Below are 13,792 nucleotides of genomic sequence, written 5' to 3'. Positions count from 1 at the left end.
CCTGTTCAAGGCCACACAGCTCCTAAGTGACAGGTGGGCTCTGGTCTCTCAGCTCTGGTGTCTACACGGTGCTCCTAAAGGGACAGACAGGTTTTTAAAAATGCGGCCTCTTCCATTCCTGGGGATGCTGACCACCTCGCAATGCTCTGTCCCCAAGGGGTCACCGTCTGCCACGAGGCCGGTTCTGCAGCGAGGAACGAGCACCAGGATTTTTGGTTTAGGCACATTTATTTGACTCTCAGTGTACACTTGTACGTTTCCATGATAGGAGGAAAGGAAGAAAAACGACTCTTTAGTTTTTCTGCCTTTTCAAACTTTATGCTGCGTGAGGAACGGGCCCGGAGCAGGGTGCCGAGGGCTGGCGGCGGCAGCTCAGGTGTAGCCCACCAGGCGAGGGGTGCTGGGAAACGTCTTGCGCATGCCCATGCACTGCCGGTCGATGCACAGGGAGCTCGCCTTGATGGCCAGCTCGTGCTCCAGCTGGCACTTGGTCGTCAGCAGCAGCTGCAACGTGTTCTGCGTCTCCCGCAGCCTCAGCTTGAGGGTCTGCAGAGTGTCATCGATGGTGAACACCTCGTTCAGGAGCCTGAGGCCAGAGCAGAGGGGAAGCACAGTTCAGCCCGCTGTTCAACACACACACACACACACACACACCTACTGCGCGCCAGGCACTATGCCAGGCGCTGGGAGACTGCAGGGAGCCACACAGGCAAGGCTCAGCCGTTGAGCAAAGACAAGCATGAACGCACAACAGAGCTACGGAGGGTGACGAGCGTGGAGGGAGAAGCGGACAGGATGTTCTGGAAAGCAATCCGGCTGCTCCTGTAACTTCACGGGGACTTACCGTACGGCCCAGCCTTTCCACTCCTGGGCACCTACCTGCCTGTGAGAGTTCAAACCAGACACTCAAATACCTGTACGAAAACTTCTGGAGCCCTCACCATGTGAGTCAATAGGTGGAAACAAGGCAAACGTCCATGCAGAGATGAATGGATAAACAAAAGGGGGTCTATCCAGACAACGGGATATTATTCAGCCATAAAAAGGAATGCAGCACGATACATGTGAAAATACGGATGGACCTTGAAGAAACCAGTCGTAAGGGGTTATATGTCGTATGATTCCATTTCTATGAAATGTCAGAACAGGCAAACCCATAGAGACAGAAAGTAAATTAGTGGTGACCAAGGCTGGAGGGAAGGTGACTGCTAATAGGCACGGGATCTCCTTTTGGGTGAAATCAACGAAAACGTTCCAGAGGCAGACAGTGGGGGTGGTTGTACAACACTGTGAATATTCTAAACATCACTAATGGTACATTTTATGTTATGTGTATTTTATTTTTTTTTAAAAAAACCACACCAGGTAACGGCCATCTTATCCATCTTATGTTGGTAAGATGGCCAGGTGCAGTGTCCACTGCTCAGGCCCCCCTCACTGGCTCGGGCAACTGTCCCCAGCTGCTCTAAGTGTTGGCTACTGATGGCTCATAGGTTCACACTTCTCCAAAGACGATGGCTCACTGACACAGGGTCACAAAAGGCCACCCCCTGCCTCAAGGTGGGACCAGCTCCTTGGTGCCCTTCATGCTCCAGAGTCCCCCGTGGGACCAGTGTGAAGCTGGGCCCCCTATGCTGACTCCCACTCCCCTGCTCCTGAAGCTCTGCTTCTGTGGAACCTTCTAAAGGCACCAGGGAGGCCTTTCTGAGGAGGACACTTGGGAGCTGAAGAGAGGCGAGAGGAGCCGGCCATGTGAGACCGTGAGGGACGTGTTGTGTGGCAGTGCTCTGTGCCATGCCAATGCGCTGTCCCTGCCCTGCCCAACATGGCCGCCACCCGCCACCTGGGGCTCAGGAGACTCATGATATCTAACCGAGAAACTGAATTTTTAATTGTATTTCATTTCAAATCTTTTCAATGTAAATGGAAGAGCCACAGGCAGCTGGTGGCTATGGAACTGGACAGTGGAGGTTCTGGAGAGAAGAGGACATGCAAAGTCGAGGGGCTCGGATTTTGTTCCCAGTGCACTGGGAAGCCACTGGGGGAGGGGGTTGACATGGGGGAATGATACGCTGATGAGAATTTTGGAGAGCACTCCAGGCTGCTATATAAAGATCTGATTAGAAGGGGGTAAGAGTGGAGGCAGGACAGACGTTAGGGGTTATTTCGAGATTCAGATTGAGCGGGTTGAACAGTGCCCCCCAAAAGTGTGTCTGAGTCCAAACCCCTGGTGCCTGTGGAAATTGGGTCTCTGCAGAGGTCATTAAGTTAAGGATCTCAAGAGGAGGTCATGCTGGATTTAGAGGCCATCTCCAGAAGCCAGGCGAGGCACAGCGCAGACCCTCTGAGAGCCTCCAGAAGGAACCAACCCTCTGGCACTTTGATTTCAGATGTCTGGCCTCCAAAACTGTGAAAGAATTAGTATCTGCTGTTTTACGCCACGCAGTTCATGGTCATGTGAGCTGTGATGGTGGGGCTGTCCCGTGGGGCGCACCTCGGGGGGAAGCGACAATGAAGCTGTGCCCAGGATGGGAGGACGCACTGTTGCAAGGACCTGAGCTGACAGCATGGTGAGCTTCCTTGTGGCCACCCCGAGCTAGGGAGAGGTGACAGCAGCGGCCTGGAAACCCTTCTCTCCCTGGAGATCTCTAGAGCGGCGCTGCCCAACAGAACTTTCCAGTGACGGAACTGCTCTGTGTTGTCCAATACAGTAGCCCCTAGCCACACGGACTACTGACCACTTGAAATGTGGTTTGTGAGAATAAGGAACTGACTTTTAAATTTTATTTCACTTTAAATGCAAATTTAAATGGGCATTCATCCTGGGGAATGGGCAGGGGTGGGACCTGAGCAGTTAGAGGGAGTCAGGAGAAGAGGGGCCGTCTGCAGGAGGACGAGGAAAAAGAAGACCCAGAGGTGGGAATGGGTGGCAAGGAAGGCAAAGCACAAGGAGGCAAAGCAGCTGCCAGAGAATGCGGACAGCTTGAGTCCCGTTATCTGCTTCACTCCCAACACTCACGCACACGCACGCACATCCACACATGCATGCACACAGCATGTACACACATACATATATGCACAGACACACAGTACACACACACACACACACACACACACACACACACGTGCACACGTGCTGCCTGGGGCTCCTGAGCCAAACATGCCCATCCATGCCCCCTGTCGACCCCTCTCAGTGGCACAGCTCATGGACCAGGAGGCAAGGAGCTTGTCCAAGAGCAGAAGGTCCTCTAGGACAACATCTGGTCACTCCCCTAAACCCGTTAAGTCCCGTGGTATAGACAAAGGGCTTATCAGAACCCTCTGCCCAGGGGGGCCGGAGCCCAACCTGAGCAACTGAGAAACAGGGACAGGTAGAGGAAGGGCCAGGAGCACCTCCCCCAACCACTCACCCAGGACCCTGGCCGCACTGCACCCACTTCCAGGGTGAGACCTTCTGGGCCCGCAGCAGGTGGAGGAGCAGGAAGCCAGGCTTTCAAGACGCTGTCCCTGCCCGCCCCCAGCTCGTTTCCCATTATCTCAGGCATAAACTGGGGCCGTGCAAACACCGTCACATGGAACCACCCAGCATTTTCAATCAGAATAGTTTTCCTCCCTCTCTTTACTTCATCTCTCTTCTCCACATCTAGGTTCAAGAGGACAAGCCACTGAGTTGTGGGGGAATTTGTTACGCAGCAAAAGAGAACGAATAACAGCCAAGTGGCCTGCCAAGTTACACATCACGTCATGGAAAAATAATCCCCCATGTCTGACGTTTCTTCTTTGCCTGGCCGCCGTCCCATCCAAGCTCTTACCCCAGGCTCACACACTCTGTTTTGGGGGCTGTCTGAGCTTTTTGCCCGTCTCCTGTGAGGAGGCCCTTTAGCAACAGAAACAGCCCTTCCTTAACTGAAAGGGACAGGTGGGATCAGGCTATCCTAGTGGCTCACAAGTGACAACTTTACAAAGGCTGCGATGGAGAGTGAGTGAGGTGTGGGCTGGGTGCCTCTTTCACGGGAGCCTACAGACAGAGAGAGGCTGAAGCAACCATGGGCCAAAGGGCACGTCTCTGGCCTGAGAGGGTCTCTCTCCTTAGCTTTCGAGGGAAAGCTAGGAGGTTCCCAGAATGCAACAGCGCTACAGAACCATCCCTGGTGGAGGCAGCTGAGAAGGCTGCAGTGCAGAGGGGAGGGCCTTCTCTGTGATGGGAGGCTATCAGTGGGACCCCCAGAACTCCAGACCCTCGCCCAGTGCCCTGTTGAGTTGTGGGACTAGACCTCCTGATTGGTGGAGAGGCCATTTTTCAGACCTAAGTTTCCTGGGAGCTCGCAAAACCCACCCCTTCCCCTTTGGGTCTGCACCACTCACTTGAATTGTGGGGGATCCCTGCACAGCTCCACGTTGGGGCGCCAGGTCCGGCACTGCAGCCTCGTCTGTGCCACCTTCAGTGGGCACTCCTTGGCCATGATGGACTTTTCCAGCAGCATGATGGTGTTCTCCGCCTGGAAGATCTCCTGCAGCGTCTGCGGGGAAACGTGTGGGAATCATGGAGGCGTGGGCTCAATCAGCTCAGCCTTGGGGCAGCTGCTTAGGTGACTCCTTTCCCAACGTCAAACACCTGTGGGGCACGGGCCTCACTCTTCCTAAGAACCTTGGGAAAGCAGCTTCGGCTCCTCTCGTCAACCAGGACCCTGTGAACTCTGGGAAGGGGCCGGTGCCGAGGTTGGTTTTGTTGTCAATCTCCAATATCCACTGGAGTTAGCCCACTAGTGTTCAGCGGGAGGGAGGCCAGGAAGGGAGGGAGACAGGCCTGTAAGACCAACACAGATAATCCAAGCAACAGCGAATTTCTAAACACACTTTTACCTGAATTAATCTGGGTTCTTCTACATCCTTTTACAATCCAGAGTTTACCTTATAACTAGTTCAGTAGATTAGTTATAACTAGTTCAGTAAATTAACTAGGTCAGTAAATTAACTAGGAAGAAAAAAAATAACTAGTTCAGTAAATTAACTAGGAAAGAAAAAAAAAAAGGAAGGAGAAATGAAAAAGGGAGAAGGGGAGGAAGAGAAACTCAAAGTTTTCTATTTATCTGTAGATGTATTTCCCTCCTTATAAAGCCACCATTGTGCTCTACACCACTGATCAAAGTACAGAGGGCAGGAAGGGGCAGGAGGGAGCCCGCTGGGGACTGGGAACGTTCTCTATCTTGATCTAGGTGGAGGTTTCACATGCGTAAACGTACGGAAGAAAATCATCCTCAAAATTCATCAAGCTTTGTTTATACTTTATTGTGAGATTGATATATGTCAATAGAAAATAAAGGTAAAATCAGAAAAAGGTCAATCACAAGCAAAGATCGGCAAAATCCTGATATACATGTTGGGTATACGCGGGTCTTTAATATAAGTCTCTACTTCTGCGTGTTTGAAGTTTTCCGTAATAAAAGAATCAGAGGACGAATAAAGAACGGACAGGCCAGCGCAGTCCATTCCCAGAGGAACCTGGCCTTACACTTAACCAACCTTAAGCACACACAGAATCGAGAGTACTGAACGACGTCACCTCACTACAGCTGAAACACCCCTTCTCCTCCCACCATCACCAGTGGCCCTAGATCTGTGAGCAGCTCCAGTTTTCATGCCCCTCTGATATGAGAAGGGTCTTCGTGGGTGGGTGGTGCCAGCATGCCCCCCAGACTCGGCAGGACCCACTGGCCACGTTACATGTGCTCTGGTCCTGACAAGCCTGGAAGTGGCACCTGCCACGGTGCCCCCAACACCCTTCCTTCGGCTGTTTGCTTGTCTGTCTCCCTCGCTAGCACGTACACCCCGAGAAGCCAGGGGCTTTGTTTCGTCCACCCTGTATCCCCACTGCCAGGAGCAGTGCTTGGTGCAGACTGAGGGCTGCCAGGTAAAATACAGGATGCCTGTTATGTGTGAGTTTCAGATCAACAACAAAGCAATTTCAGTACGTTTCAACTACTGCGTGATCTGAAATTCAAAGTTAACAGGACATCCTGAATTTTCTTTGCTAAATCTGGCGACTCTACTCAGAGCAGGAGCTCAATAAACGTTTATTGAATAAATGAATGAGTGAATGAATGATCACAGTAGGATCTGGAAGTCTGGATTTTTAGCTAGCGCCCCACTGGTCCTCACGCACAGTAAGGCTTGAGAACAGGGTGCCCTAATATGTATATGGTCCTGTCCATCTCAGATTTTGAGAGCAGGGAAAACTGCTGGCACCTGAACACACCAGTGCTCCTGAGTGGTAGGGGCTGCAAATACAGAGGGTGCCAAAAACACGGACACACGTTTTAAGAAAGGAAAAACTGTATTTAACTATATTAAAATTGTAATACTCAACATATAGCGATAACAAAAGATGACTACAAGTCATGTGTGTACATTTTTTCCCACCCCCAGTATAAGACCCAGTCCCCGCCTTCAAGGGCTTTACATTCATGTTTTCCCCTTTTTCATGAGCTATGAAATAGTCACAAATTATAACAGGTACTGCAATCACTATTTTAGCTGGGTTGGGTTCATATTCTGTAGGTACCAAGAAATTGCTTAAAAGACATTTTTCCCCCAAAGAATGAAAAGTCCTGGCTTCCCTATTAGTGTAAGAAAAAAGCCTACAGAGAGCATTTTGCGACTTCAAGAGGACAAACGGATGCCCATTGCCCACTGGGGTTGAGATGAGGGCAGCAGAACTACAGGAGGGCGGGGGCTGCTCTGCCCCTTTCCAAGCCCACCGAGGAGGAAGGCCGACCCCTCACCTGGTCCTCAGCCAGCCACAGAACCAGAGTGATACTGGCAACATGACGGTTGAACATTACCCCCAAAATGTTCTGTGCCCAGCACGTGAGCTGACATATAAACACTCTATGGGGAACACCTCTTAGAAACCCTGGAGGTTTTCCTCAGACACCTGCCCTTTGGGGGGTGGGGGGTGGGCGGTGCTGCAGATATGCAAAGCTCAGGAAGCAGGTTTGGAAAATAACTGATACAGAAGAAAATCAAGCCTTCTATAGATGAAAAATGCTTCTTGGCACCACACTGCCCATGGGGAAAAGAGCCCCACGCTGTACCATCTAGAGGTCCTTACTGGGGGGCGGGGGGCTCATTGCTGGAGTTGGGGGAGGGAGCATCACTGAGCGTTCAGCTGCATCCTTCAGCCCTGCCCCAGCCCAGACCATGGAAGCCATCTGCCAGTACGGGCTGCTGCTCGGGGAACCTTCAGATGCCCCAGCCAGGGCCCTGAGCCTGTGCTTCTCTTGGTTTCTTTTGTTTGCTCTCTCCAACCTCTGGCTCCCATCTCAAGGCTTGGCCAGCCTCACCGGAGGCCTGGGGCTTTACAAAAGGCCTGTCTCTTGAATCTAGGGAAAAAACTGACAATCATTCATGTGCTCAATCATTTCTTCATTCACTCACTCATTAATTCATGGATTCATTGATTTCGCTCATTGACTCAACAAATGCTCACTGAGCACCTATTAAGTGCCAAGCACTGCTCCAGGCAGTGGACACGGAAGTGAACAGAACAGACGGAAAACCCTGTCTTCCTAGAGCTTACATTCTAGTAAATCATTCAGTCATTTGCACCTTTGTAGAAACAAACATTTATTAATCACTGACAAGCCCTCACTACGGTTCCAACAGTGCTTTCTTCAGCATCACAGAAGTTCAAGTTCTTTCCACCCACTCGGTTAAAAACACATCCTGGATGTCCGTAGTGTGCTGGACATAGGTGAGGGATGCGGCCACATTAAGAGGCATCCAATACATGTTCATTTCAGTTCTCCAGGAACTCCCGCACAAGCAGGGACACAGCAACACAATGCATGGAAGCTTCTGGAAAACTGAAATGTATCAGTTATTTTCCACACCTCCTGACCACGTCCAGGATGGAAGTCCAGTGTGCCGCCAGCCTATAGAGGGCCCCGCCTCCCTCTCTAACACCTGCTTATCTCCCTTGACTGACAGAGAGCAGCTGTGGAATCAAGAGGCTTCTGCACTGAACAAGCTCCGGCTACATTTTAACCAGTTTGCTCTGCTTTCCTTATATGTATCTTTCTAGCTACCCTCTACCTAGGGCAAGTTTACTGGTTTTCCACTGATAGAAGAGATAGAAATACATTTTAAATGACTTATCATTTTTCAGTGACTCGATTTAAACAGAAATATAAAGTAAATAACAGCCGACGTGGCACATGGCTATGGCAAAATTGGAAGGTGGCCCAGAAGTGACTGAATTTCGGAAACCCCGTATAACGTTATGTGTCTCCTCCGTACTTAAGATATAGCAGGTGAGAGAAACAAGGGGCAACTGGGGAGCCAGGTGGCTGGCAACAGGCAGAGCGAGGATGCTGAGGGGCAGAGCCCATCGCGAAGGCCCTGCCTCCCATCTTCTCACGGTTGGCATCTGGCGGGATGTGTGTGTGTGTGTGGGGGGAGGTGAAGGCTGGAACCAACTGTTGCTTATTTCTTCACCCCCCACCCCACCACTGGCATTTCTTGAGCGAGCCTGCCTGTGGATTTTCCAGAACAGTAGGGGATTTCCAGAATTGGCTGTTCTAGAACCAATCAATGACTCACACCCAAGGCAAATCTGCTCAGGCAGGTGTATCATCTGCCAGAAACGTTTCCCGTAACCCCTCGTCCAGCCTGTCACTCACAGCCAGGGTCCTCTTCATTAGAAGGAAGAAGAAAGCCACACACACACACACACACACACACACACACACACACACTGTCCTGGGGGTCCTACCAGCCTATGCACCTCCAGAAGCCTGGGGCGCTGTGACTCAGCCTCTAGACCAGGGGTGTCCAAACTTTTTTCAGTGTTTTTCACCAAGGGCCATATGCGGTAAAATACACAAACAGCCGGGCCACTCACTCGAAGTGAAGTACGTATTGCCTCACCTGGTTTATTTAAGTAAACTAAATATATTTTTGGAATTTGCTGCAGGCCAATAAAAAATGGATTGCGGGCTGCAGTTGGCCCGCGGGCCGCAGTTTGGACACCCCTGCTCTAAAGGCTTGAGGAATGCGACTGACAAGGGCTAGGAGGCAGAGACCACGCGCTGACCTTGGGCAAGGGCTGGAGAGACAGCAGCCTTGACCTTCATGCTCAGGTGGAAGCGAAGGATTTGCTCAGTGCCGACACAGGCTCCAGGTACCATCCTGGCCCAGCGAGCTCTGAGCTCCAGGTCAGCCAGCTCCCTGGACCTCAAATTCCACTATGCTCCCCGGGGAGAAGAGCCCCAAGTGTAAGAGGCTGCCTGCCACCCACATATGCCAGCACACCCACTGGGTATATCCTGTAGGATAGCTTCACCCAGGGCCGCCACTGGGGACCATAATTTGTAACTGACCCATCAGTAGGTGCTCAATGAACACTTGCTCCCTGGGTGACGGAATACACACCACAGGGGTTTGGTTAAGACCAGTACAGACGCTGGCATTAGACTGCCTGGGTCTCTCCAAATCCCAGACCCAGCACAAACAAGCTGGGTGACCACAGGCAAGTGTCCTACACTCTCTGAGCCTTTCCGGCAAGACAGTGATTTAAACCGGATTCATAACCATTCCCACCGCAGAGCAGAGATGAGGCAGTAACTGCCTAGGACAAGATCTTGGAAACCTCAGTGGGAGTAGAAACTCCTTCGCTGCTGGCATACAGCCGGTGAACCACACACTCCTTTGCAGTCACACACAGAGCAACGATGCCTCGTCCCGCTTTTCATAAAGCACGTGTGTGCGCATTTGTGCATGTGTGTGCGTTTCTCCCACACACACCCTGGAAACTACAAGAAAGTCATATGCCCATTTCCCCACCTTCCCTTTGGCCAGGTAGTGACTCTTCCATCCTCCCTCCCGCCCTCTCTCCTCCCCTCCGCCCATCCCTGCCCCCTGAGTTCCAAACAGGCTGCCCTGAGCCTCAGAAGCGCCCCCCTTCCTCAGTCCCCAGAGACGTTAACCTTTCTGTTCCCACAAAGCCAAATGGGGGGAGAGAGGCTCCTCCCCGCAGGGCTCAGCCTGGCTCACCCGAGTGGCTGGGCGGGGCGCTGGGGGATTGGCCCAGGGGGTCACCCCATGGGAGGAGTCTCCGCAGCCTTGGCCGAGCTGGAACTCAGCAGGGAAGGAGGTGGTGGGAGCGCAGCGCCCACCGCACACACTCCCCAGGCCTTAGCTCCGTGCTCCGCGCTGCAGGCTGCCTGCCAGTCAAGGCTGCGAGACGGAGGAGAAGGCGTCCCAAGCCTCCCACACGCCAGCAGGGGGCGCACAGGGGGATGGCCTGGGGGGCACAGGGCTGGCGTGGGGGACAGATCACCTCAGCTCACTGTGTGATCACACAGATCAGGTTTATATTCCAGCTCCTGTTCTTCCCCATGGTGTGACCTTGAACGGGGTCCCCTCACCTCTCTGTGCCTCACGCATTTGTGTACTCAGCGTCTACTGAGCCAGGCATTTTGTGGGGCACATGTTCTCTTGTCTGGAAAACTGGCCTAATAACAATTCACCCACAGGGTTGCTGTGAGGATTAAATGAGATAATGTGTGTAAAGAGCCCCCTCCGGGGCGTGGCATGTGCACGGGGCTCTTCTGCATCCTACGCCAACCTCTATCCTGTAGTGTTCAGGCTCTTAGGAGATTTTCCCCTTGGGATCACTGGTCTTCTCTTTTTTTAATGTGAGACAACAGGAAACTCAGATTCATTTCATGGCATCTGTCTTTGCAGGCAGCTTAAACTCCCGCAGACCTCCCAGTCCAGGGCTTGGACTTCACCTCCATCAACCCACTTATTTGGGTGTAAGGGGTCAAGGCAGGGGTGGCCTGTGCGGTGGAGGAGGGACTTTCTCTTTATGGCGCCCCCCCACCCTTCCTTCACACACACACACACACACACACACACACACACACACACACACACACACACCGAAGTTCTTTTTGTTAACCAATCCCCCTCCTGGCAGCTTCCAGCCACAGGGGCCTCCACGCAGGGTGCCTTGGAGGTAGAAGCCCTGGGCAGGAAGTCAGGAGACCCAAGTTCCTAGCCAAGCCCTAACACAAACCAGCTGTGCAACTCACAGCCCCACTCAGAGCCCTAGGCTGCGCAGGGCCCCAGTTTCCTTGTCCAGCAAATGGGGGCTCAAGGCCGTGCTTCCTCTCTGGCTGGGCTGCTCTAAGTGCACCTGGACAGGTAACCCGCTCTACATCTGCCCCAAGGCACGTCAATCTCCCACACATGTCCAGAGTCATGGCCCCTGAGATCAGCCTGAGACCCGTCAGCTGCAGGCATGGGTGTGTGTGTGTGTGTGTGTGTGTGTGTGTGTAAGTCTTCAAGTCAACCCCTTCAGATGGCTGGAGTCCCAATACACAGCCTTCTGGGCCATCTTGAAGATATGCTACACTGTGGACACATTTTTCTGTACTGGGCTGGGTGGGAGGTATTTTAGGCTTTATGAGCCACATGGTCTCACAACTACTCAACTTAACCACTGTAATGCAATGGCCACAGATAACACATAAACGTATGGGGCGGGGGTGTCTGTGGTCCAATAAAACTTTATTTACAAAAACAGGCAGGAGCGGGGCACATTTGGCGCTGGGGCCAGTAGTTTGAGACCCCTGCTGTAGCCCATTGCAGAGGAAGTCCTGATTCCATTACGCATACAAGGCTGCACCTTGCTACTCAAAGTGCGGCCCGTGGACCAGTGTTGCTGGACTGAGTGCTTGTTAGAAACGCAGAAGCTCTGGCCCCACTCCAGACCTACCAACACAAGCTGTGTTTTAAGATTTAACATGGGGATCGTATGCACATTGAAGTGTTAAGGCAGAGAAGGACATGGTCGGATTTGTAGTTTGAGGCAGATCTCACTGGCTGCTCTTTGGATGATGAGCAGATGGGACGCGGGCTCACAGAGGGCAGGGGAGGGGAGAGACGCAGAAGGAACAAGGTCACAGGCGTTTACAACACGCAAAACGGGGAGCACCAGTAACCGATGGAGTGTGCTATGTGAGGGCAAACTGCACACATTTCAATCCTCCCAGCCCCTAAATCTGGAGGAAACTCCTAGAAGAAAGGCTTAGGACCCGCCAGCCTGCGTTCAAATGCCAGGACCATACTGCAGAGCATGTGACCTTAGCCAATCGCCAGACCTCTCAGAGCCTCAGTTTCCCCATCCATGTAGTGGTAGCATCTACCCCGGAGGGTTAACCGTGAGCACTGATTTAGGGGCCCGTGTTTAGCACTGTGGCCGGCACACAGAGATCTGGGTTTCTCAACCTCAGCACTTTCTATCTACCCATCCCCCCACCCACGTATCCATCTAGCCTCCGACCATGTTCTCCCCAAAATAAGACCTCGCCGCACCATCACTCTAATGCGTCTTTTGGAGCAAAAGTTAATATAAGACCCGGTCTTATTTTAACATGTGTTAAATAAGACCGGGTCTTATATAATATATAATATAATATAATAATACCTGGTCTTATATGAAGACCGGGTATAATATAATATAATATACCAGGTTTTATATTAACTTTTGCTCCAAAAGATGCATTAGAGCTGATGGTCCGGCTAGGTCTTATTTTCAGGGACAAACGGTATTTACTACCTTCTTTCCTCCCTTCCTCCCTCTCTTCCTTACTTTCTTCTTAAAATCAAACCGCAATGCCAGGAGACCAGGACACCTCGGCCTCGGCACTAATGACATTTTGGGCCAGATAACTCTCTGTGGTGGGGGGCCGTCCTGTGCACTGGAGGATGTTTAGCAGCATCTCTGGCCTCTAACCACCAGATGCTAGTAGCACCCTAGCAATGTCTCTAGACATTGTCAACTGTCCCTTGGGGTGCAAACTTGCCGCATTCGACAATCACTGAGCTGGATGTTACCTATTCTTATTGTCATTATTAGGCTGTGCCGGTGGGACGAACTCTGGAGCAAGACACCTAAATTCCAATCCTGGCTCTGCCATTTACTAGCTGGGGTGGGAGGAGGGCCCACTTCTGGCACATCACTGGTTCTCAGTTTCCTCATCTGTAAAATGGGGCTAATAATGATGCCTTCTACATAGGGCTGTAGGAAGGGAAGGTGAGTTAACCTAAGGAAAGCACTTGGAACTCTGGCTGCACATAGTAAGGCTAATATGTCTTTTGTGGTTATGGGGAAGTTTAAATTCTTTCTCCTATGTGCAGCAGGATGGCAAACTAGACTGTGACTATTCACCCTCAGCCCTTGTTGGGGACCCGCTGAGGGCAAACCCCAGGCCCTGGTGTGGGGAAAGGGTGAGGTCTGCACTGGAAATGGTCTCTTGCCAAGTCTGGAGTGTAAAAGACAATTCCAGGACTGCCTCGGATAAAACCAAGCTTGGCTCAGCGGAAAAGTGCACCAATACTCCTGGCTGGAATAGAAATCCACCCCAAAAAGCCTTTGAAAGAGGGGATGTGTTTGGCAGGATAGTTTGCCATGTAAAACTATCTGCCTACGTCTTGTCTTGTGACAGCAGAGAAAGCCTCTAAGGCCAGGAAATGATTTTTGATGTGGAGGGAAAAAATGGATTTAGCAGTTCCAGCCGGCTTTCGGCTTCTGGATGCTTTGTGCAACCTTGCAAATTTATTGTTTTCCAAATTGCACGAAGCCAAGAGGTTTCCAAGGAGATGCCTGGCTCAGCGCAGCTTCGCCAGTTCAGGAAGGGCAGCTTAGAATCCTTTTTCTGGTCAAATGGTGGAAGGTTTTCAAGTGCAGCCATGCCCAGGAGCAAGGAGAACAAGGAAAGAAGTG

At 51.7% G+C, this 13,792-nt stretch overlaps 1 protein-coding gene across 3 annotated transcripts in view; it reads right to left on the bottom strand.

Annotated features, from left to right (window-relative positions):
• Positions 1 to 209: 209 nt before the first annotated feature.
• TEKT5 (tektin 5) overlaps positions 210 to 13,792 on the bottom strand; it is a 52,287-nt gene continuing 38,704 nt past the window's right edge. For all 3 annotated transcript variants that reach the window (XM_074322578.2, XM_074322576.2, XM_074322575.2), the window contains 2 exons: positions 4,366 to 4,520; positions 210 to 586 (listed from right to left, as the gene is read on the bottom strand). In XM_074322578.2, the coding sequence (XP_074178679.2) occupies positions 373 to 586; positions 4,366 to 4,520 (369 nt within the window). In that variant the 3' untranslated portion in view covers positions 210 to 372. The remainder of the gene's footprint in view (positions 587 to 4,365; positions 4,521 to 13,792) is intronic.

The sequence above is a fragment of the Rhinolophus sinicus genome, chromosome 10 (genome assembly GCF_057876585.1).
Source record: "Rhinolophus sinicus isolate RSI-liver-muscle chromosome 10, RSI-T2T, whole genome shotgun sequence".
Taxonomy (NCBI): domain Eukaryota; kingdom Metazoa; phylum Chordata; class Mammalia; order Chiroptera; family Rhinolophidae; genus Rhinolophus; species Rhinolophus sinicus.
Note: the sequence above shows the minus strand (reverse complement) of the source record. Positions and strands in the feature narration are given on the sequence as shown.